At 29.1% G+C, this 26,392-nt stretch overlaps 1 protein-coding gene across 1 annotated transcript; it reads left to right on the forward strand.

Annotated features, from left to right (window-relative positions):
* Window positions 1-408: 408 nt before the first annotated feature.
* On the forward strand, window positions 409-10,999 carry LOC129975676 (prefoldin subunit 3-like). Its single transcript, XM_056088797.1, has 6 exons — window positions 409-661; window positions 4,443-4,570; window positions 7,596-7,662; window positions 8,109-8,207; window positions 8,301-8,439; window positions 10,519-10,999. The coding sequence occupies exons 1-6, from the start codon at window positions 587-589 to the stop codon at window positions 10,590-10,592; spliced, it is 582 nt and encodes a 193-aa protein (XP_055944772.1). The 5' UTR covers window positions 409-586; the 3' UTR covers window positions 10,593-10,999.
* The last annotated feature ends 15,393 nt before the right edge of the window (window positions 11,000-26,392 follow it).

Raw genomic sequence — 26,392 nt, forward strand, 5'->3', positions numbered from 1 at the left:
TTATTTTTATATTAATAGAAAAAAAAAATATTTAATAATTCTGAAAAAATTTCAAAAGCAAGATCTATATTTTCTGAAATAATTTTTCTGTATTAATAGGAAGATGTAATTAAAGTTAAGAAAGGTTTTTTTTTAAGTACCATAAAAAAGTACGAAAAATAAAATCGATGCGATTCATTTCCTGAGATTTCATATAGGAATTGTTAATATTTCTGTATATAGCACTATGTGAATAAGGTTGCCTTAAAGAACTGTGCGCTATCTAATAGCAATTTTCATGATAGTTGGCGCCTGCAATTGAATGTCTGCCTATAGCACTTACTGCAAACACTCCACTCTTCAGCGAAAATTTCGCCGTTTAGGTAGCCATACATTTTCAATGAAACTGGTTTTGCGGTTTCATCTATTACGTATCGGCTTTAGTTTCTGGAGTTCTGAAGTATCTTTCAGTAACGATTCTTTTCTGAAACCATATTTTCTCTAAGCGGCGAGGTGTAGTGTGATTTTTTTTTCTCGAAAAATTTGAAAATCTTTTTTGATTTATACTAAAGCCTAACACTTATTTTTTCAAAACGTTATTTACAAAATGAGCACTGCAACCGAATCAAATAAAAGCGATGGGACTAAAAACAGCCTAGGAATTCCATCTGCGATTTTTCTTGTAAGTAATCTTCTTCAATTGCTGCAATTTATTTTATTATTATATATAGATGGAAGCTAAAATATGTTTAAATGTGGTTTTGAATTATCTGAATAAATTATATGAAATAAATCCCTAAATCTGCGATACTATGTTCTGCTCAAAGCATTAGTACAAATTCTCTTAAATAACATGATCATATATATATATTTGCAGTATCAGCGTTTTACTGCTAAATATTATTTTTCCTCATCATAATGGACTCTTTATTTATTTTAGAATAAAATCAATCTATGTGTTATGTTATAGGATATCTCTTACCTAAGGAAGCCACTACAGTATCTAATTATTACTTAAATAGTTTCAAAAATCATAGTTTATGTATACAAAATTTTGAATTTCAAAAATAGTATTCATTAACTTATTCTGTTTATATTTATGATTAATTAGCCATAAACTATTCATTTAGAAATTTCAGGTAATTTTAATCTAATATCAAAATACTAATATCTCATGAAAATTCTTTTTATTTTTATTGTGTGTGGAGTTCTTTTAAACGTATGTGTATTGGAATATCTACATTAATCTGTTAATGCCCTGCATCTTTATTATGGGATAGTTATATTTAATTCCATGTTTGAACTAAGTGTATTTTTTTAAGGTTACTGTATGTCTCAAATATATGAAATTGCCATCGTATTTCTTTATCTAGTCCTGCTTCATTATTTTCCCCATTTTTATCCTACTTTCTTACTAAATTCTGCTTTCACTAGGAGGCACCTTAAAAATGAGGATAAGAAGCATCCTTTTTGGTGGTTGATTCTTTCTTCCTTGGTAAATAATGTTGTGCTTGCAATCTCTATACTTCTTATTGAGCATACCACTTACGGTAAAGCTTGTACCAAAGCCTAAGTCATTGTGACTCTCAATTATAGTTCCTACCAAAGTGCTGTCAGAACGAGTCATTCAGTTTACTTCAAATGCTGTGGTGATGGTTAATAAATTCTGCATGAAGTAACCAGTATATACGTACTATTGTATGTTTATGAGTAAGAAGCATCAATATCAGTAACCCTGAGATTCTGCTCAACTAGTTTTTATACTTTAAAGATTATTTCAAAAATAATAATACCAACTAAAACCTGTAAAACAAGAATGAAACTGAACTTGTAAGAGAAATGACTAAAGTTGTTTGGTGATACAAAATATAATGATCGAAAGCTATGTCTAATATAAAGCTGTGTTGAATTTTGCTGCCATCTCAGCTGACAATGGACTTTTTATAACACTCCAAAATAAAGAGAACTCAATGGTCGTACAAAAAGTGACAGGTTGTTAGTAGAGACAAGTGAACAATTTTATCTTGCAATCAATTTTATAATTATGTGGAAGAAAATAATATATTCAAGAAAGGAAAATCAACTTTAAAATATTACTAGATTAAAAAAAGTTTACCTTTGCACCTTTTTTTAAATTATTCTATAAGTTATAAAATAAATGATTGCTCAACCATTTTTTTTTTTTTATTTAGTAATATATATATCAATGATATATTATATATATCATTGATATATTTAGTAAATATATCAATGCTTGTCAATGATGGCAAACCATCCTGTACTTTGACAAGCAGCTTGTTCGCTTAGATTATTGATTTTTTAAGCTGTTAAATATTAATGTGAAAGTCGTATATATATTTTTAAATTTCACCTACTTATTTGATAAGACCAGAAAGTGTGAATTTAATTGAATAAGACAAAACAAATTATGTGTATATACACGAAATAAAAGTAGCAATGAAAATCCATCTCAGAATGTATGTACAGTGGAAACATTGTTTTAATCTTAATTTTAGTACTGGGAAAAGCATGCAAATGAGTGTTTTGATGAATGAGTTTAAATTTTAATTTATTATTAATAATATATTAATAATGTTGCCAGTTATCAGCAGATTTTCTCATATTTTATAAACAATAAAATTCTTTAAATATTCTTGTCTTTAATTGTCCAGTAGTTAGCAGCAAGTTGCACTTATTTTATTCTAGTAATTTTTAAGAAAATTGTGATGTATGATTTTGCTTTGATAAATCTATATTGGCATTTATCAAAAGAAAAATTACAATTTTAAAAGTATAAAAACATAACTTTTCAAACTGAATATTAGTAAAAAATAAATTCATATTTAATGCACTACATAAATAATGCAGAGCATTCTGGTCTGCAACTTTAAAAATTTGTTTTGTTTCTTTTACCTGTATTATCTAAAACTATTCAACCTTATGGGCAAAAGCTATAATGGCTGAGTATGTGATGTATCATTAATTTCAGTTTTATTAAAGTGGGAATCTCCTCAATTTTTTACAGATGAATTAATATTAACTTAAACATAATTAGTTGCTCATGGGGTACAGAAATTACTGATTAATCTTTAATAAAATTTGCTGTATAATTAAATGAAATGTTGTAGGTAAATAGTATTCTTAGTGATCCAGATTAAAAACTTTCTGCAGACAAATTCTCTCAATAATGAGGGAACATTCATCATCATTAAATTGTTCATTCATTTTTTCATTCAATATATATGAATAATTGCAAATTTTTTAATTCTTCTAGCCTATTATTTTACCATGGGTAAATTTTTCGCTCAAAATATTTAAAATGCTTAGTTTCAAAAGCAGGCATAGAAAAAGACAATTTCTTCTTTTTTTCATAAATTTTCATTTCTATTAGGTTTATATTATTCTGCCTTATCAAACAACAAAAATAAAACTGTTAACTGTTATGCATTCCATATTATTTAGTTTAATAACAAGGAAAGCTAATATTCTTAGGAAACAATTTGGTTGTTAAAGTATTTGATATTTTAGGGTAAAACTTTATTTTAAGACTTATTTATCAATATTTTATCCTGGATAATTAATTATATTATAAAATCAAATTTGTCTTATCTCATTGAGATATCTATGCTATTAGATGTAGAAATGCATGTGATGCCATTCACCAATGATGTTGCTACTTTGGTTTTTCTTCACATAATTATAAGTATTTATTACTGACAAATGATAATTCAACTTGTGGATCATATTTATCATTATCATGATCAAGTTCCAATGTATGTCATCTATCCTCTTTATGTATTGATTGCCTGTTCCCAGTAAGCTTCACAAACAGCCTGAAAATACTGAACTAGTTATATATTGCTTTCCTAATTTTGGGTTTTCTCTGTTTCAGAGGTATTTGATTTGATTTTCAGATGATACAACAATTATAAGCGCAACATATCAAAGTTAGTATTGAATGAAAAAATCTATATTTTTACCAAGATTCATTTAATTAAATCACTCATAGTATAATGTTATGACAGATTTAAAATACAGAGACTACAACATGCACATAATGTTTTTCAAATTCATTGCAGTTCTGTTTAAATGTGTCTACATCTTTGTTAACATTATGAATCATTGAGTATAATTTAAATAATATATCATACAGAATTTGATAGTGAAATCACAATGCTGGCAACTCAAAAGATTTATAATTTCTCATTTAATTTTTTTAAAAATCTGAAAATGGTATTTCATATCTATCCCCCCCCCCTATTTTGTTGCATGCATGAAAGTATATGTGATGCATTTTTTTGTATTCGTTACTTCCAGAGATTATAATGGTTACATTTGCATTTAAAAAATATTAAAATATTATTGGGAATTAATTCCATAATGCAGATTTCTAAGTTTAGCTTCATTCATTTGTTGCATATTTTTGTGGCAACTGAAATATAATTATATATTTACACTTTCAGGAAGATGTTGATAACTTTATGAGACAAGAAGAAAATCAAGAAAATGCAGAACTAGTTCTAAAGCGCTTAGATGAGCAACATAGCAAATATAAATTTATGGAAATGAATCTTTTTAGAAAGAAACGAACGTAAATATTCTCTTTCTGTTATTTAGTTTAATAATTCAAATAATTTTCTTAAAAGAGTGATAATTGATTTTTGGGATTTCGATTTGTAATCAATAGGTAAAAAATTAATCAATTCTAAACCTATGTATTTATTTTTCATCTGAATAGCTATACATTTTATCTTCAAGTGGAAATAAAAATGCCTCTTCGAGAAATGACAATCTAAAGCCTATGTGAAATGATAGTATTTTAAGTTCTAGTGCCATAGCTATTCACTTTGAATTCATTTAGAATCTTATTATTTATTGCTAATTGTGAAATTACTTGAATTTGAATTGTTGAATTGCTTTAACACTTTTTAATTTGTAAGACAGGTTCTTGTTTTGCTGATCAATGTCTAAAAAAATTTATCAATGTCAATTGTTTTTATTAATCAATGTCTAAAAAAATAACATCCACTTTTTTCCCCTTAATGATTACTACTTTTTTTCTAAATCATTTTAATCAAATATTATTTTAGTCCCAAAAAAATAAATCAAAAGCACTTATGAAGTCTATATTGTTGATTACGATTTTAAAAATGGTGAATTGAAAGACATTTTTTTTTAAATATGGAAATTGTTTTCTTTTAAATTATTGAGGGCATTTTGACAAGTTTCGTAAATATTAAGGCATGAAGTAATAATAAATAATTAAGCTACTTAATATTTCTTTCAATGTATTAATATTTTCACAAATTGATATTACTAAAACTCATTTTCAGTTTTAACATAAGCAGGTCATGTTTAGCAATTTTTTTTGTTTTGATTAAATGATAAACTGATGATATATAATGAAATGTTAATATGTTTCATAGCAATTTCCACACGGCCCTGATTATTGTAATATAAAATGATGGCAAGTGACAGATAGATGAAAATAACAAACAATTTGGAAGGAATTGTCTAGCAAAGTTTAAAAATACAAGAATAGGTTGAGGAATAAAGAAGAGATGACTAGTATTTTATAAATGCATTAAAGAAAATAGTTTTTGATGGATTTTTTTTATTACCTCTTAAACAACCACATTATATTTGGAGAACAGCAAACCCTATGCTGTAAAATATGCAAAGATCCCATGTTTTACAGTATGGTTACTATATTTAGAACACATTATGATAGATGTCATACTTTGAGAAATATATTTGTTTGTTTTTAGTAAGGAAGGAAATGAATTTTAGATAAAGTTTGCACATATATTTATAACCAGCACCTTTAGGTGGATTCCTATAGGAAGACTACCTATTACAGTGGCTCTCATGACAAGACTTCGGAAAAATGTCTTTCTTCTTTACCAATCATGGTCCCTAGAACTCAAAACCACTCTACATATAATATATAATATGCTTGCAATGCTTTGTCCATGTTATCTTGTGAACAAGGATAACTAGAATAATTTTGTTTAGATTTTAACTAGTTTGGAATATGTTGTTAGAAATGTAAAAATCTCGTATAAGTTCTTAAATGGCGCATCTAGCTCAAAGGGGTTGAAAATAGTGGTTGAAGGAAATTCTTTATTTCATTATAACTTTCTTAATTCTGAAGATAGAAAAGTAAATACAGTTAGCCAAATTAGCATGTCATTAAGACAAACAACATTTGTATTTAAAGTTTTTCTATAATTGTAATATCTTAGAAGTTAGGAGCTGAAAAATGATTTTCCTAACCCTAATTTTAACTGCTTCTAGCATCAACAATTTGTGTTGCTAGATAGTAACTTAAATGTATAGGAATCTACCTTTGCCTTCCCTTGCCAAGAGGAATTTTTTAAAAGGCATTTCCTGATGTTTGGAAAAGTGTAAACTAGTTTTAAATATAAATTTTATATTTAAAGCATATAAAAAGCATTAAACTATACAAAGGAAGGCCAATTTTGATTTTAATTCTAAATATATTACTACTCTTCATAACAGAGATTGAGAAGAAATTAAAAAAAAAATTATGACAAATAAAAAATTTTTCTGTCTTATCATTTATACCATTCCCAAAGAACAAACTCATGATTTTTTTTTACAATAAAAAAGAGAAATAATCAATATTATGTTGATTGAAAATAAATTGCTGCACTAAAAAATATAATAAAATGAACAATTGTGAGTTCTGAGGGAAAATTAAAGGACTTTTTCAAAGTTTCATCAGTTAATCAGTATAAAAATTTGTATAAATAGTTATTGTTTTAGCAAATTGCAGTATGTATGAAATTTCTCTGTAATATGGTTTTCATTCCATGTGTGGTTTTCTTTCCATTATCATGGCTTGGTGATAATGTCTTTGTTGAGGAAAGAGAATCTGGTGCATGTAAAATCCATTGTGATTGAATTTTCTCCCAATGATGTAGTCTGAGTTTTTTGGGCAAGATACAGCTGAAGTGTCCTCACCATCTACCACAATTCATAATTAGGAAATCCATTGCTAAATAGCTCCAGTGCTGCTTTAAAATGGAACTTTATTATAAATATACTACATCCCCCACCCCGTGTAAGCCTGCTGATCGTTGAATGAACATGGCACATTGAGTCAAGTAAAAATCATCCAGAACAATTGTTTTAAGCAATAAATTATTTTTATCCATTAATGTCATTTGCCTCTGAGAAATGTGTTTTGAAAATACTGTTTTTAAAATTACTATGAATTTTAACTAATTTCTTTTGTTTAAAAGCCCATGATGTTTTAAGAAAATTTGGGGATAAATATAAATTGAATTTTTGGGATTTTATGGGCTAAAAAAAGTCATGTTGCACCAAATATATATATAAAAAAATAAGTATGAATACTAATTCTGAAACCAACCATGGAAAAATAACATATTGGCCTATTTAGAAGATAAATTCTTATCTTATTTTATACTTAAGAATAAGCTTGTAAAAAAAAACACCTTGATTTTTGTTTCTTTTAAAGAATGACTTTTATTTAAAATTCTGTGTAAAAAAAGAAAAAAATCTTTTGAAAACTTTTTTTTAAAAGGAAAAAAGTTACTAATGAAATTATGCATGATTTTTATTTTTAGATTGAAACGTCAGATCCCTGATATCAAAACATCACTAGATATGTTAAAACTACTTAAAGCTAAACAAGTAAGTATTGTTCTTAATGAAATAAATTCTTGAATCTTTTGGCAATTAGCATTCATTTGAATATTTTATGTTATTTGCTTCTCTAAGTTATAAATTTTTATCTTCTAACATGTTGTTTGCATATTCTTGTAATTTAACTCAAATAGCAAAATAAGTAATCTAGACAAGGTATATGAATAGTTGAAATAATAATTTTAACTACTTATATTTTTCCAAGACAAATTTTATAAAGTCTGTTATTAATTCTTTGTGGGAATGTTATATTTGTTGTACTGAGTTTGTGGTAAAACAAATTACATAATTTGCTTTATTTATTTCCAATATCCTGAGAAGAAATGTTAAACCCAAATTGCTATTTGAAATATTATATTGCTTTAATTTTGCTATTTTAATTCCTGAATACCAATGGATATGTACATATATATTTATATTTTTTATTGAAATAGGATACAGAAGATACTGTTGATACTCAATTTATGATTTGTGATGATCTTTATGTAAAAGCAAAAGTGCCACCTACAAATAAAGTTGGTTTATGGCTTGGGGTAGGTTTCATTTTCTTTCTTTTCTCCTCCCCCCCCTTTTTTTTAGTTATCATACTTTGATTGATAATTTGTTCCCTTTCTTTTATTATTCAGGCAAATGTTATGTTGGAATATACTTTAGAGGATGCAGAAGCTTTATTATCAAAAAATTTACAGACTGCTACTAAAAATCTTACTCAGTTAGAAAACGATCTTGACTTTTTACGTGATCAATTGACCACTACAGAAGTCAGTATCCTTTTTCGTGGTATTATAAATGCTTATACTTTGCTTTACAGGATATATATACATATAGTCTATTTGATTTATTATTTTCTAAAAAAAGAAAAAGTTCAGAGTTTCAAAAGTAAGTCTCTTGGCAGATTGTTTTTTTTTTTTCTTTTTGCAATTTATCACACTGAAAGAGGAGAGAAATTTGAAAAATTGTCCTCTAAATACAATCTGTTACTCTATAAGTAAAATTACATTCAAATAATTGTTATGCTATTGAATCCTAATTTTCAATTCCAGTTAAAAATTGCTTGTGTAAATTGAGACAATTCTAATGAAAATTATATAATTTTACAATAATAATTTAGAATTTTCATTAATGAAAGATATACTATTATCTATGTTGAAATTTTATTTATGTGTCTTCAGTTAGGGAAGTCATTCAAGGTGGAAATTATCACATATCTATGTAGAATTAAAATTTGAAATCGAAATCTGAAAATTTGCGTTCTAAAAACTCTTATTAAATTATCTTTCCTCTGGAAAAAGAAACATCTAAAAGAATAAAAAATTATAGAAATAAATACACCTAAAATAAAAATGAGAAATTCCCAGCATCTATAAATTATAATTGATTCAGTACTTTTAAAAGAAATTGCATTAAAGTCCAATCCATGAAGGAGTAATTTTAGTTCAAACAATTTCAGAAAGACAAAGGAACAGTATTAAAATTTGAAATATTTCTCTAGAAGAAAGATGTATATCGTTTAACATATCTATGTATATATAATACATTCCAACATCCTTCTGAATGACCGAGGTGATTTTGATTGAATTTGCTATTTTTCAATGGCTCACTAAAACGGTTGGCAGGGGAAGGGGGTTAAAGAATCTACTTCTGTTTAATAGTTTGGATGTAAATTCACTTCAACACTTTTTAAAAATAGGTCATTTGATGTGATATTTCATATTCTTTATCAACTTATTAAATTACAAATATGATGGAATTGAATCTTCTCCAGTCAACATTTGAGAATTACTAACCCCAACTAAGTCATTACTGGTAAAGTGGAGTTGCGTTGCTTAAATAATTTTACTAATGGACCAATTGATATGAAATTTAAATCTTATGTTTTAAAACTTTAATATGAAATTATGGTTAGATAAAGAAAAATTTAATCAAAATCTAAAATAGCAAATACTGGCAATCTTCCATTCTAAATAAAGCAGGCTGAGTTATTCAATTGAGTTTCCAAAATTGATGGATTAATGTATAATTTAATTTCTATATTTCAGCCAGTTAAATTAAAACTAAGATAGTTTGAAATGTTTTCTAATGAGTCTTCATACCTCCACTAAATCATGAAGGAATGTTTGCTCAGAGTGGTGAAAAAAATTTTCACAGAATTTGTATATTTCTCACTGTTTGCATTAAAACATTGGAATGCTTTTGTGCCGTTATCTCATCTCAAATGAGCCACAGAAAGACCTTTTCAAATGAATGAACATAAGACTTGTATGTTCCGAGTTAAAAAAAAAAGGGGGGGGGGGAGATGAATCCACATGAGCCTGGCAAAAAATATTAAATGCAATTATTGCATAATGAAATGTTTTTTGTTTTTGATTTCTGAATTAAATTATTAGATTTTCAGTAATATTTCAGTGACAAAACAATGATAAATATATTTTATTACTTAAAATGACTCCACAGAATTTTAATAAGGAGAAAAAAATAAATACCATCCAATGCTGGATATAGTTTATCATTCTTTATTTGAAATGCTGAAATTTATTTAAAACTGTTAAAATCCATTGAATGTTTAAATTCTCATCTTTTTATTCATTAGTAATTTCTCTGTGCATATGAGTACTTGTGTAATGTTGTTTTTCTACTTAGAGTTCTTTATTGAACTTTTTTTTTTTTTTTTTTTTAAAGCCTGTATAGTTGATATTTTATTAACTGTTCAAACCCTTTTAGTGTACATTTTATTTGTTCAAAGCTTTGTGAAAACTAATTGTGAGTTCTATTTTTATTTGTTCATAGTGTATTTTTAAAAGATGTATAAAATAGAGAAATTGATTCCTTGATTCAGTTTTTAAGATATGGCAAGAGTTTATAACTGGGATGTAAAGCGAAGAACTGCTGAAAAAGAAAGAACAGCACCTACACTTTAAAAAATTTAAAAATGTTTGCTTTTTTTTTTCCCCTTTCAGTTTTTTATAATTTTTCATTGCAAGAATTTTTAAAAATTCCTCTGGTTTAAATTTGTTTGATTTTTTGAAATTATTTCAAATAACATTTCAGTTACTAAAGAGACTTTTTGTTGATGCTTGTAGCTTTTACTGTGTTTGAAAAAAGAAAAAAAAAAAAAAAAGATAAATAATCTATAATGGCAATTGCTCATGCTTCTTCAATACAATATTTTATTCTTTTTTCATTGATTTCATTTATTTTTTAATACTGTTGAATGTATTTTTACAAACTCTGTATTTATTAACATACTTTTCATTTGTTATCGACTTTATATTATTTTACAAAAATAATATGTGGCTATTACAAAAATAAAAGTTTTGTATTGATATATTTCCTATTTTATTGGATATATTTAAGATGCAAAAAAAAGTTTTAACATTATACTTCGAAAGGTTAGTGGAATTTAATTATTTTGAAGCAGCTGGAATCGTAACTATAATTCAAGTTAGAAAAACAAATCTAAAAAATATAATAAGTGGAAACAAATATTTTAAAGCTAAAAATCTTAGCAAATGTTTTTATTTTCGATATTCAATATTTTTAATATGTATTATGTAATTAATAATTTAGGAGTAAGAAATTTAAATAAAGTAATAACTGTTTAAAAAATAATTTCTATTAATATGCAAGTGATATTAATAAACAATATGTAGCTCTTCGGCTGCAACAGTTGTACAAAAGTACAAGGTAAACTATCTTATGTAAAGTAATTTTTTTTTTTTTTTTTTTTTTTTTTGTTGTTGTTGTTGAATTCAGAGTAAAATTATTGGATTAGGGCTTTTAAAGAAATAATTTACTTTCAGTTGCCAATAATACAAAATACTGGCGTGTCTAGATAGTAAAAATAATTCAGAAATGCATTTTTCTTCAATTTTTATTTTCCAATTCAAATTGCCTAATATAGATTCATATTATAGAAAATATTTTTACAATAAGATAATTGAAAATTCAAGGACCTAAGAAAAGTTAAATTACAGATGAAGTTGGATTGGAAATGTTTGAATTAGCTGAAGATTGTAATTTAATGGACTTTGTTATGATTTTTATTGCACAAAAGAATTTTCTGGCATGCTTAGAGGCATTATGATTCATCAGCTAGATAAACATATTTCTCAATAACTAAAATAAGTACTGCTAAAAGGAAGAATAGTCCTTTTACTGTTTAGTAATCAAAATTTTTGCATTAAATGCTGCATTAGAATGTTAAGTTACACAAAAATGTAATTTTTAATAATTTATCATGGATTCGAGAAGCTGGTAAGAAATTAAGATAAATGAAGATATTTTTTAATAATAATTTTAAAGCTGAGTGTTTAAATATATATTAAATCAGTTTAGAAGAAAGGGATTAGGAAAGGAATATAAGGTGAATCCATAATCATTAGGTTATTGCATTTGAATTCTGCCTTATTTATTCTATGATAAAAGATGCCTTACTGCACGTATAATTTTATTGTGCTCCAGTCATAAGCTTTTGAAAAAGAGAAAGAAAGGTCTGCACTTAAAATTTTCATAATTATATTTTTTAATTTTCACATTACTATTTTCAACTTTTATCATATAGTCACTTAAGTAACTATGTTTAAAAAGATTTTTTTTTCCGAAAAATATTACTTTTTTTATTTAATATTCCTAATTTTTAGGCAGATTCTCTCCCCCCCCCATAAAACTTTTTTTTATTTCTAAGTTTGATTATCATTATCATGATTTTTATATTTACATAATATATGCTCTAATGTTATTTTTTTCAAATATTAAATTTTGATAGAATTTTTTTTTGCAATAAATCACATAAAGTAACTTAAACTTAGTGCATATTTTTTATCCAAATTTGGTAACATCTTTTTCAGTTCAGAATGGGAGAATAAACAATCTGTTCATTTAGAAATAACATACAATTGTTTTTAATGCTTCATAATGTTAAAAAAAAGACAGGAAACAAAATAAATTGAAATTTTGTTTTATTTGTCATTTGAACATCAATATTAAACTATTGAGTACAAATACATTTTTTTTTGTTTTTAATTCAAGAATTAAATGACATAAATTATCTGCAAAATTTCCAACAAACCATTTGATAAACTTCTGAACTAAAAGCACTTTATTCTATATCTCTTTTGTCCTTCCCTAATTTTTTCCAATTAAAAAAAATACTTCATTTAGCTGGCATAATTTGCTTACATAATTTTTTTTTTCCTTCAAAAATTAAAGTATTTTACATTATTTTTCAAAAACATTCGTCCGGAATATAGTGACATTCCATATTTGCGAGATATTGTTGACCAACAAATGTTTTTATTTCTTATAACAATGTATAAAATGCACATTTCGAACTGGCTTAATGGGCAGCCAACGTGAAATAAAATTTTACAGATAGAAGGAATACAAATATGGAACATTATTTACATTTGGCAAAACATATTGACTGAAAATTTCTGAAAAAATTAGCATTTTTTTATTTTTTAATAAAATTGTTTACTAACTGTTTGTAAAATATTTTCTTTGTAACTTAGAAAAAAATGGTAATATTTGAAAATACTTTTGTCTTCTAAAATATTTAAGAATGCCAAAATATAGAATTTTCTTAAAAAGTATTAATAAAAATGGGTAAAACTTGGAAAAATATTGTAAAAAACAAATACTCTTATCAATAGAAAAATAATGTAATGTAACATACTGAATTAAAAAAATAAATTATTATGAAAGAAGGAAATAGTAGATATGAATGGTAGATAATTCTTAGAAAAATTACCCACATAACTACCACGAAAGTAATAACCACATTCTGTGCTAGCTCATTATAATAAATGCTTAACCAGCTCTTATGGTGTCTTCAAAAAAGTTTAATTTAATTGTGGAATTTTTGTTTCAAGGATGTCGTACGTATTTGATTAATTTTGAATACTGGATGATCCTTGAGAATTGTATGGTTTTTTTAAACCAATTTTTCTGGATTATGCTTTTAAGGTGATTAATATGGTATGCTATTTTATATTTATCATGATGCTTGTATTCCATATTTATCACTTACTGTCATTTTTATTACTGACAACTACAACAACACATATAATAATTAAGTAATGGTAGCTCAAAAGAAAATTGTCCCCATCTTTATCATTTTGTAGCAGCCAAGGATAAGCATATCTATTCCACAGATGCAAGGTCGTATTAAGTCGAATTAGGCATTGCAAATCTCTTAGCTCCCTTTTAAAAAATCTTTGGCTTCCTACCTCAGATTATTTTGTAAGGCTCTTACTAATTTTTGTAAGCAGTTTTATGCAGAAAATTCTGATAATCTAACAGATCATTTAATTAGGCTTTTTGAGAGAGTTTGTGTCAATATTTCTCAATAAAATAATTTTAAATTAAACAGGAAAAAAATGGAACTCAATTTAAATACTTTTTAATTATAGAATCAAATATTTTTGTGTAGACTAAAACTGTATATTTATTTTTAAAAAAATTAAACAATGTTAGATTTATAAAATCTAAGTAAGAATATTTGAATAATGATTTGCATTTACTCAACACTTAATTTAATATTAATAATAATTATGATTGAGATTGAATGTAGAGACTTACTCTTGTAAATTAAATGAATGCATAAAATTAATATACAGTACACTCCTGAGTATCCGGTCTAGTTTTCTTTTAACATAATTAAATGTGGAATGCAAGGTGTCTATTAAGTACTTTATAAAAACTTAAAAACTGTAAGTTTTGACTTTTATCTTACCTTTTCATATCTGTGTAATCATTTATCAATAAAAAATAAAACCAGTTGGTGCCAGTTTTTTTAAGAACTAGGCCTACGATTTACATTAATGTTTTATTTATGTTTCCTGCTTTTAAGTGGGACATTACAGAATTTATGTTAAAATTTCAAAAGCATATATCCTTAACTTAATCTTTCTCTAATAAATTCTTAAAACATGCAGTACAGTATTATACATATATAAACTACCAGTACAAAGCCTTCTATTTTAACTCGACATTTTACCGGCAACTGCTTTTGTGATTTATCTGGCCGCGGCTGCGTTCACGGAGATAAATGGAGAGCTTATTACTCAATAAGAAGTGAGAAAATACGCATTATAATAGTGAGTTTCGGTATAAAAACTTTGTTTTCTGGTATTAGTGGGCAAAGAAATGAATTCATAGAACTCCGCCATATCCGGCTCACTCTTCGCCCCATTAGGTCGAATACTTGGGAGTATATTGAAAGGGCAGTTCATATCTGTGGCAGATAAGCATGTGCATCGGCGGTCCTAGACACATGCCTAATTTGATAATCCAGTCCTGAATTTATGTGCTCCTTTATGTATTAATTTAAATCCATTTCTTTAACCCTTTAAAGGGCCATTTTTTTCTAGTCATAATATGCTTAAATATTTTTAGGCTTGAAATTAGAATAAGAAAAGGGATTCATTTAGCTTATTAGATAAATTAAATTTGATTAATTCATTAATTTGGTTAATTAATAATTAAGTGAAAAATCAAGGCACATTATTTTGTGTGAGATAAAGAACTGAGGCATCTAAGTTTCTGTCTTTCTAAAAAAATTTATCAGAACTTAAGCCAACCTACATAATTTCATACAGAGATTGATAAATTTGGTGGGAAGCATAGTTCCCACGGCCCTAGAAAGGGTTAAGCGATGCAATGTTATATCAATGATTTAATTAATATTTTGTTTGGAGGGAATAATTTATATATATCAGCTTTTTAAGACATTTACACGTTACAGCTACATCCCTAATCTCTTCTAACAATAAAGATGAGTATATGTGTATTTGTTGCTCCTTCCACAGGCTATATATACCGTGACACATATTTAGTTAGGAGAGTAGAAATATACATCTTAGAGCGATTTTTTTTAAATAGAATTTTCATTAATCAAAGTACTAATTTTGGCATTTTCCGTTTCCGATAATAGCAGAAAAATGATTTTTATGCTAGTTTAATATTTGTAAAAGTATCTTTTCAATTATACTAAGTTCATATATCTAATCATGTACAAACGAATACTATAGGTACAAAAGATAAATAGCTAGGTAAATAAAATTTTGTACACAGGTTTAGCATTTAAAATAGATTTTATAGAATTTTTAATCAAATCAGTCAACGGCTTGACCGTCAGTCGGTCGGTTCTTTCGCATGCTTGTAAGCACAGTAATTCAGAAAAGCAAAGACCCAAATAGATAGAATTTGGGTTGTCATCTTCTGATTACAATTGTAGTTCTATATAATGTTTTAATTTCAATCGACTGAGATAAAAAAAACATTCAAATTCGATTTTCGGGTACTTGCGTATTAAATGCCTGCCAGAAGATTGTTAATTTACAAAAAAAAGAGGGATATAGTCGAAGATCATAGATAGATTCAGTAAAAATGCTAAATTAATGTTTATGATTAATACTAGTTTTTACCCACGACTTCGTGCGCGTGGAAATAGATTGGAATTTGTAGCAATTATCTTCTGTTACACCTGCGCATGCGTGTATTTTCAACGCCAATTGGGGCAACACAAATGTATCAATTTTCTACCCCAGTTGGGGTAACGCAATATAGATTATAAATTTTTAATTCCCTTTTTTCAGTTTTATTTTAATTCAAAAGTACTTCAGAATGAATTCGAAAGATCAATTAATTAACAATGTTTAATTTTAAATGTATCGAACACTAAGAAAATAAAGAGAATCGTTTGAAATAATAGTCAAAATCATGTTAAGCCTAATCTCATTAGCATGGTAAAAAAAAAAAAAAAAAAAAAAAAAAAAAAAACTGAAGCATTACTTATTTGGCGATTTTTGGCGGGAAAGTTAGTTTTTAATTAATAAACAATTAACAACCCAATTAAACGGAATAAATAGTAGCCTATGTCCTATCCGAGACTATAATCTATCTCTCAGCTAAATTTCATCCAATTCTGATCAGCCGTTCTGGCGTGATTGACTAACAAACATCCATCCAAACTTTCACATTTATAATAGTAGTATAGATTTGTTATGTATTGCTCACCGCCTTGCAAAACATTCACGGCTTTATGAGCCTCAATTTTATGGGGGTGGGGTGATGAATAGTCCCTTTATTAGAGAGTATAGGCTAGAAGGTTTTGAGAGACCCCTGCCGCTGACTTATATTGAAGAAATTAAGTCATACTTGTACGTTAAGTACATCTGTCCATCGACGAATTTGGTCCGAAGGTTGATATGAATCTTTCTTGATGTATGTCAAATTCTATCCTGCTAGAAAGTTCGCTTCTGCTATTTGCACTCGCGCCGAAAAATAGGAGACATATATAATTTCAAAAATTGTTGTTTATACAATGCTAAAGTTCAGAATTTCGAGGCTAATTTTACAATGATTTCTTTTCTATCTATACTCTTTGATCTTGAAAAAGTAAGCAAACAAAACTGTCAATGGGAAATGGCAACATTGTGATTTTTTGGAGTTGCGCGCTGCTTTAACATAGACACGAGCACTTCCACATAATTTGGAATAACGATTAGAGTTGGCACGTTTAAGGGAGGATTAAAATAAATCGTCCCAGTTTAGACGAGTACATAAAGCTCTAATGTTATGAAATGTGGTATTTTTATTGATTTATTTTATCTCTTTAACTTAATGAAAATATTATTTTAATTATTTATGGTGGAAATAATATTTTAATACCGGCGACCTGGCCTAGGTGTAGCGCATCTTCCCGTGATCTGGACGTACCGGGTTCGAGTCCTGGTTCGGCATGGTTGTTCTCTACCCTGTGAGGCGTGTGAAAGAGCCTCCCCCTCCCCTATAAAAAGGGGTTTTGCAAGCGAGTGTGTGAGTGTCATCTTCATATAAGCTATACTCTGTTTCACCCTAACTTGGCAGTATTGTAAAAGGTAGAAAATGTGACGCTCCGCGTTGAGAAAGAGTTTCCCATCAATTCCGACTTTAAAATAGTTAAAATGCGCAGAAATTTATCAAATGATATCATAAATTACAGAAATCCTTTTTTTATCAGTATGTATTTAAAATTATTCTCAAGTTAGAAGTGCTTATATGTTAAGTAGTTTGTAAATAAAGCGAACGAATAAAGCTAAAAGATTGACATAATGGATTCCACTTTGGCTAGAACCGGTCTTCAAGGTCAAATATTTGGCGCGTTTTTCTTTTACTTCTCCGCCAACTCAGCTTCATTCAGTTCGCAACCGTTATAATCTTTCGTACTTTTTTATTCTCGCTTTTTTACCAGCTGATATTTTTGATACTATTAATCACATTAGTAGTTATTAGTTTTGATTGTTGAATATTTATTCGATTCGTTATTTTTATTCACTTCTAAAATGTCTGAAAAAGAGAAAGTGTTATCACCGACTACGCTGTGCACACCTTCAAGACGAGTGAAACCAACAAAAAGTGCAGCATGCAGAAACAGATTAAACGTTTATTCTCGACTCCGAGAAAACCCTCAAGATTCTATCAATCAAATCGTAGATAAATTTTCGCACCTTACAGGTGTTTCGCAATGAACAGTTTTCCTTTTGAAAAAAGAAATAAAGGCATCCAGTTCTTTAAGTACCCCTGGAAAGAAATGATCAGATTCAGTAGGTAAACATTCAGGTCTTGTAAAATAGGATGATTTTACATTATCCTGTATTTGACGAAAAATCCATGCATATTTTCGTAGAAATCAGATCCCAACATTAGATAAAGTTTTAAAAGATGTGAACGATTATACAGACATCTTTTCGAAAAACATTAGCCGAACTACGCTTTACCGAATATTTAAAGATTTGGGGTTTTCTTTTGAGAAACGATGAAACGAAATGAAATAACATTAATGTTTTATTAAAATAATGTATCGATAATATTGAAAAAATAATGAAAATAAGGAAACAATTAATTCTGCGATAAAGTGATAATATAATTAAGTAAATAAATATTTACTATTTGGCGAAAAATTTGCTAGATAAAGTTTCGCCAGCGATTTGCATTTCTAGTAACTTTGTACTTTAAAGTAACCCAGTTCCCTCACAGCGACTGCGATTCGGCATGCCTAGAATATACTCTACTGCCAAGTTAGGGTGATACAGAGTATAGAAGTCAGACTTCTGCCCTCGGATACTCACGGACCTTTGCCCTCAGAAGCTACAGCACAAACTCGGCTTAAACCGCTGACAGTTCGTCAACGGACTTGTAAAGTACCATATGTAACAATAATATTTTAATTATTTATGGGGAAATTTAATGGAATTAATGGAATCATGCCTTATTATTGAAGACTGGTTTATTTAATTATTTTGCTTGTTTATTCTGAAAAAAATTTCAGAAATCCCCACCCTCCTGCCTTTGTAGCTCATCGTAGATATTTAGGCCCGAAATAGGAATAATTTTGAAAAACTTTTATCTTTCAGATTGGCAACGGTGCTAGAAATTTATGGTCTTTTAACAAACGGGAAATTTAAATAAATGTTATCGATTGCAGCTCTGTTCCTTTTTCTTGAGCTGGACTTAGCAGGATCATAAGCTAGTCTTTGTAGCAACCCATTGTCAATCTGAGGCATTTTTTCTAAGAACTTAATTGGCGTTCTTCTGATAAATTCCGAAACAAATCCAAGTTAGAGGCCACTATGAAACATTCTCCTTCTATTATACCAGGAGGCATCAATAATGTTAATCAGTTGTTTGTTTTGAAAAACTTGCATTTTTTAATGTTTTGGGCAGAAGTGGATCCCAAAGACACTTCTCTATTTTTACTTTAGCGTATACATGTTATAGAGGAAGTATATTAATTGCAAAAAATTCGAACTAGAGATTTTGGCGAATCTCTTCATTTTAGACCTCCCTAAGTTCGCAAAGCATTAGAACATTTTTAGAAAATGATCGTCTGTCTATGACAAAGATAACTCAAAAATGTTTTGAACTAGACGATATAAATTCGGTCTTTACACCAAATTTGCCGATTTCTATCACATTTTGAATAAAATCTGTTCAGAGGAAGTCCTGAGTAGATTTTATAAGTTAACACGATTACTACAAAACGAAGGCAGCTAGATAGATAAGATTTGGTACACATATTTAACATCTATAGTGTAGACATCTGTCGAATTTTGAGTCAAGGCCAATAAGGGATTGATTGTCGCTCGGTCTGTATTTTTGAAAACATTGTAATGTCTTGATCTAGACTGATCAAATAACGAAGCAGAATTTCCAGACAATTCATTATTTTACAGCCCTATATATACAAAAGAACAACTTGTTCCAATCTTGGTTAAATAAATAGTTATTTACACCTGTAGTAGGAGACACAACGGTTGAAGTCGAAGGTTTATCTTGAAACTCAGTTCTCCATCAATACGGAGAAACAACACCAAAGGGAACTAACTGGTTGTTAGTCAACACGATCACTCCAGGGGTAGTTCTCGGACACCGAACTCGTGGGCGTAGTCCAACAGTCTGCCTCCAATTCGTTTCTTCTCCTCTCCCTAAAAAAAATCTCCGCACTTTATTTCGGCGACAATCTCCGCCTCTTAATATACATTGGTCATTTGAGCTCTCTTTCGGCCAATCGGGGTTCAGCAATTTGCTCCCTCAGCGGTGCTAGTCGGTAGTGGGAAGGCCCTTTTAGTGATGCACCTTTCACAATTGACTATTCTGGAACATGGAGTTATCATAGTCCTTTCACAATGAGAAACATTTAGCATCCAGATGTTTGGACACCCCTTTCTCTTTGAAGATACTATCAATAGCTCTTGGAGGAGGAATTCCCACATGTGGTCTTTCACTGTAGTCACTAATGAACAGATGCGAAACCACCCAGGTGAAAAGATCCACCATATGGCTATTTCGAGGAGTTTAGTAATTAACAACGACGACACAGCTGGCTGTAAATGTCTTATCAAACTGGGAAACGGGGAAATGTTACAACACGTAAACGCGATAATTCGAAAACGCAATGACTTAAATATATCAAATTTGGTATGGAATTTTGTGACTATCAGTGCAGTTTTATGTCAAATTTTTGTTTAAATCGGTTGAGAAAAACGTGTCTAAAGCACTAATTCGATTTTTATGTACTATTAACCACGTGCGATGGATCAATCTCCAAAAATCTCGTCAAAGATCACATAATAGATTCAGAAAAAATATTAACTACGTGTCAAAGGTTAACATTTTGTAATTGTTGTACGCCAGTGCCATTGAAGGCATTCTCTGGAGTGACAAGTTTATTACAGAATATACAAGAAAGTTTTGGGAAGACCACCCTCGCAGGTTTTTATTGCGTTCGTGATATACAAGGCGAATAAACTGTTAAAAAATGCTTCATTGTCATATAATTAAACGATTTTATTATATCTAATTAAGTTTCAATGTCTATTTTATTTGCAGTATTGCAAATATAATTAAAAAATTAAATTTGTTTCACAATTTGGTGATATATATCTGATTCTTAATTAGCTAACCTTTTATCTTAGTAACATTTATATCTAATTTCGAAAATATACTGAATATATTTACTGGAAATATTACTGAACTGAATACTGAAATACTGAATACTGAAAATATTTTAGATTGGTCCTAGTGATTTTGAATCGCGTTCAGATGGCGAGGGCGACACCTTAGCCGGCCGCTCCCACTCCAAGTTTCCGTGAAGCATTAGCGGAAGGGGCATCTAATCCCGACCTATTTATCGGGCACAATTTTTTTTTTTTTTCCTATGACTTTTTCGGTGGAATCAAGTATCGAACTTCGAAACCTTCTGGTCTCGCAACCAATACTTTGTTACCATTAATCACTCTGCAACATTTGGGAGTATACTTACAAAGCTTATTATGATATTAAACAGTATGTTATGTTTAATGTCCTATTATTTTGTTCTTTTTTTTTTTTTTCTGAAGTATTACATATTTTCAACCAAAAAGTTCATTGCAATAAATGCGATATAGAGGCGTAACAAGTTAAATGGCAGCAGAATTTAGCTGACTCTTTTATATGTTTTTTCAGTGGCATAGCAATCCGAAATAAATCTGAGATGTTTTTTAAAAATTATATTTGACTTTGAAAATTAATATATATCCCTTATATTTTGTCACTTTAATCTGGCACCTGAGCCTTTTAGAACCTCCTTGCCCCTCTCCCTCTTCCTGTAGAGGTACCAAGATTATCGCTTGGTTTGAAAACAGCAGGAATTCCCCTGATATGCGGTCTAGAACATTTCTAAACACTTTTCATGACAGATTTGGAATTCCCTCCCATTGCTTCACTTCACCTTTCAGGATTTTTTTTTTTTTTTTTTTTGTTTCAAATGTCACAAGAATTCTATTTGGAACTTTCGCTTGAACTCTAGAACCGGTCCGGCCACCAAGGTCACCAAATATTTTGATAAACCAACAGCTCCTGGGTGGGAGGGGGGTGGGATTGTTTCTTATGGATCATTACCGAACAAGAGATTTGAAAGGTTATAAGTATTGCGATTCCTAACTCTCGGGAGCGGAGACACGGTAATAAACTAATTAAATTTCATCAAGATTAATTAATTAAGACATTATAATTATCAAAACAAAAATAAGAAAATATGCTGTTCTTTTCATACAAAAATAAAATGCCTTCAAAAAAATTCAAAAACACATTAATAAATTGTTTGTTTTATAAATAATTCGATGTTTTCTTTCCATTCCATTCCAATTCAATTGATTAGAATTTGTTTATGACGTTAGAACTGGTGCTTAAATTTATGGTGAATTTTTCAATTTTTTTATGTTTAGCAGATTTTTAATTCTATTTTTGTATATTTTGTGAGAAAAATGATTCCACAGAATATTTTAAAGTAATTTAAATAAAAATTTAAAAATTAGTTTCTACCTCCAACTACTTTCTAGTGTTTGTAGTTGGAATTAAACTTATCGCATCCTTTTGAATTCCGTAAGGAAAATCGGTCGTATCAGAAAGACATAACCAGTGGGATTGATCTTCCCAACTTTTTCGCATATTCTTTAATAAAGATGTTATCCTAGTGAACGCCTTGCATGGTATTGGTGTACAATAGTTATGAAATACTAAACTTTGGTGTGAATTTAGCATTTTTACGGAAGCTATCGTGTGATCGATCCTTAGAGAGTTTTTTGACAATTAATTTCTGGCAATTAATTAATAGTATCCGAAAATCGCATTTGTGTTTTAGACGCGTTCTTCAAAACTGATTGAAACAAAAATTGACACAAAACTATCACAAGTTACAAAATCCAATACTAATTCCTATTGCTTACCTGCAGAGTCACACAGTGCTCTCTGCTTTATCCTTGGAGGCATATCTTCTTTTCATCAGTAGTTTGACTGAATGAAATGAGAGGCTTTTCAAAGATCTCTGGAGGACTCTTGCGCCCCTTTTAGCCAAAAAGTCGGCAGTTTCGTTCCCAGGAATTCCGCAGTGAGCTGGGATCCACTGTTTTGTAATATAAGAACTTAACTCTTTAAAATGCCTTTAAAAAAACTTTTTTTTCCATTACGTTTGTAAAATTCAACATTCTTATGTTTTTTTAGTTTTATCTCAAAAGGATACGATAAGTGGTGAAAACGAATGAAAAAAAAATAATTTAGTTAAATTTGTTGCTATTAGCGATAAGCGAGGATCGAACTCGCAACCTTTGGGTTCGCAGCCGAGTAACATGACCACAAGACAAAAGAAATTTCTCATGTCTCGTAGCTGTTATCTGGCTTATAAAGCGTCACCACATTACTCCCCCTTCAGTGCGTCGGAGGTGAGACGAACGATATTTTGCCCTGTTTTTGCTGTTATTAGTGGTGATATATTGGCTGTTGCGCCTTATCCATTTTTTTTTAATTGGCTGATTATTTATCAGCTTCATTTATTTATTGGCTGATTATTTATCAGCTTCATTTATTTATTGGTCGATTGTTTATCAGCTTCATTTTTTTATCATTTTTTTTATTGGCTGATTATTTATCAGCTTTGATTTTATTTATTTCTGATAGAGGGCGCTACAACAGTTGTATGAAGGTTTTTTGCGTATCACGTCATCGGGTCACCAATGTTGCAATTGGCGATAGGCGAGGATCGAACTCGCAACCTTTGGGTTCGCAGCCGAGTAACAAGACCACTAGACAAAAGAAATTTCTCATGTCTCGTTGCTGTTATCTGGCTTATAAAGCGTCACCACAAATTAATTTGATTCTTTAAATTAATCCAAGGACTTCTTTTCCAAGGACTTTTCTTTCATAAATTTCAGCCCTTAGTCAGATGACGAGGACAATATCTGAGGTGAAATACTCTTTAGACTTCCATCTATACCAGCATCAATACATATTTCCTCGGTTTCAAATTTAACAATTACCAGGCTTATAACGATGGTCATTATTTGTTAGAAGTGACGTATTAAAATCAACAAATTTTGAGCTAATTAATCATTTCTCATTTAAAACTGTAAAACGCCTTTATATATTTCATGATAAACATGATGGTTGATTTAAGATTTATAACGTACCATTTCTCTTTTAAATCTTACAAACTGTGGAGTTTTAAAGTGATGATAGTTGGGGATTGAGGCATCCCATTCTGATAAATAAAAATACTTTTGAAATGGACGATGAACTACCGACCCTAATTAAAATGCTCTGTAAATACAAATTTTTCATTTTTTTCCAAGCTTTAAATATTTTTTCAAATTGGTATATCTTGAGATCAACAACAAAACTTGCATATGCGTTCTTTTTAAACAACCGTGACAATGTACACTTGCCAGAAAAAGTTTGCGTACAAACGCACAGTAAACATTCTAGAGAGTGGAGATAGATATTCTAGATTCTCTAGAAACATTCTAGAGGACAAAATAAATTATAGGGACAATATCTTATTATTATTTATCAATTTATTAAAGTATTTCTTGAATAATTCATTAAATATCAATAACACTATCAATAACAATTTCAGAAATATAACGCATATTGCTTTAAAGTAATAATAGTAATAATTTAAAATTACAAAAAAAAAAAGTTATCAGAGAAAGTTTGCGTACAGATGAAGAAAGTCTTCAAAAAGCAGTTTCCATGGACTGTCAATTAAACTTTAATATCTGGTTGGATAACTTTTATGTCTAAAAACATCTGTCAATCATTTAGGCATAAAGTGGACAAGCTTCCTCAGGCGAAATATTATTCCTTTCCACCATAATCACTCTTTTCAGCATTATCTTCCGAGGTTATGTTATGTTTCCGAATCTTGGGTTCCAATATTCCCATAAATGTCCTATGTGGTTTAAGTCTGGCGATTGTGGAGGAATATGCAACTGATTTTTTTATATTATACAACAGTCAAAGCTTTACGTTGTGGGCAGTGTGTTTTAGATCATTGTCTTGTTGAAATCAAAAATCATCGCCAAATCTTGTGCGCCCGGTTTCAAATTTTCTTTTAATATATTCAGATATCCATATGATCTAATCTATAGAACTTAATCGACCTATTTCCCTTGCTAACATGCACCCCCAAATCATTACTCCACCTCCACCATGTTTAACTGTAGGCACAAGATTTTGCTTCCCAAAAGCCGTACCTTGTTTTCTCCACACCAGTTTACGCCCTTTGATGCCAAAAATACAAAACTTGCTTCCATTAGAGAATATTACTTTTTTCCAAAACTCGGAAGGTTTATTTACAAACTTATAGACAAAATTTAAACGTTTTGGTTTATTGACAGCTGAAATGTATGGCTTTCTACGAGTTACACGACCTTGATAGTCCGTTTTTTACAGTATTTTCCGCATAGTATCTTTATGAAGAGATTTTAAAAATATTTCTCAAATATCAATTACTGTTTGAGATGCAATAATTTTTGGATTGAAACGTACGGATTTCAGGATGTGTATCTACGCATACTACCGTCGAGCCATCTGTATGAAAAATGAGTTTTTGTGTAAAACGTTGAGTTGAGTGCGAGCAGCCGGGAAGAGATGTGTGTACCATCGGCTCTCGTCAAATTATTGAGTGTGGATTAAAAGTGAATTACAGTCCGCTAAATGAGCATTTATTTATTGAGTTTGAGTTCTTTTCATGAGCAACGACGACAGGATGTGTCTCTTTTCTCGTAATGTCAGCTTTGATGGACGACCACTACATGGCTTTGAGACAACAGATTTCATGACTTGTAATTATTGATCAGTCTATGGATAGAAGAATGAGTTCTTCCAAGCTTGCCTAATGCTCGAAATATTTTACCTTCATTCCTTAGTCTTAAGATGATTTTGCTTTCGTCTGGAGTGGTCTCTTTTGCTTTAGAATCCATTTTAAGTCAAACATAATATGTACTATTTTTCAAAACTTTTCAAAATGCTATTTTAAATTTATTTAGCAAAAATAAATTATTGTTTGCATGTGTGAATCATATCAACAAAACCATGTTTTTTTTATTATATTTGTTGTATTGGCACCAGAGTTAAAATGTACAGTGGCTCCCGAAAGTGTTCGTACACTAAAGAAATTTGCAGAAATTGTGCTCTATACTTCTTAATAAAGCATTTTATTAGTTGGGTTTTTTTAATTAGCATCTTTAAATAGTTCTTAATAAAACTGAACAAATATTTTTATAAAAAATCAAGTAGTATTGTTCTAAAAAATAAATAAATAAAAAATGTCACAAAATTAGAACACAAAAGTCTTCATACATCCAAACATTATTTATTTAAATTCATCATAAAAATATCTTTTGCGGCTTATTTTTCTTCT

The sequence above is a fragment of the Argiope bruennichi genome, chromosome 7, assembly GCF_947563725.1.
Source record: "Argiope bruennichi chromosome 7, qqArgBrue1.1, whole genome shotgun sequence".
NCBI lineage: Eukaryota > Metazoa > Arthropoda > Arachnida > Araneae > Araneidae > Argiope > Argiope bruennichi.

Excerpts from the sequence above, each read along its gene's own strand:
- LOC129975676 (XM_056088797.1), top strand. The coding sequence starts at position 587 with ATGAGCACTGCAACCGAATCAAATAAAAGCGATGGGACTAAAAACAGC. Across the intron at positions 662-4,442 it reads TTCCATCTGCGATTTTTCTT|GAAGATGTTGATAACTTTAT; the intron begins GTAAGTAATCTT and ends TTACACTTTCAG. Across the intron at positions 4,571-7,595 it reads CTTTTTAGAAAGAAACGAAC|ATTGAAACGTCAGATCCCTG; the intron begins GTAAATATTCTC and ends TTTTATTTTTAG.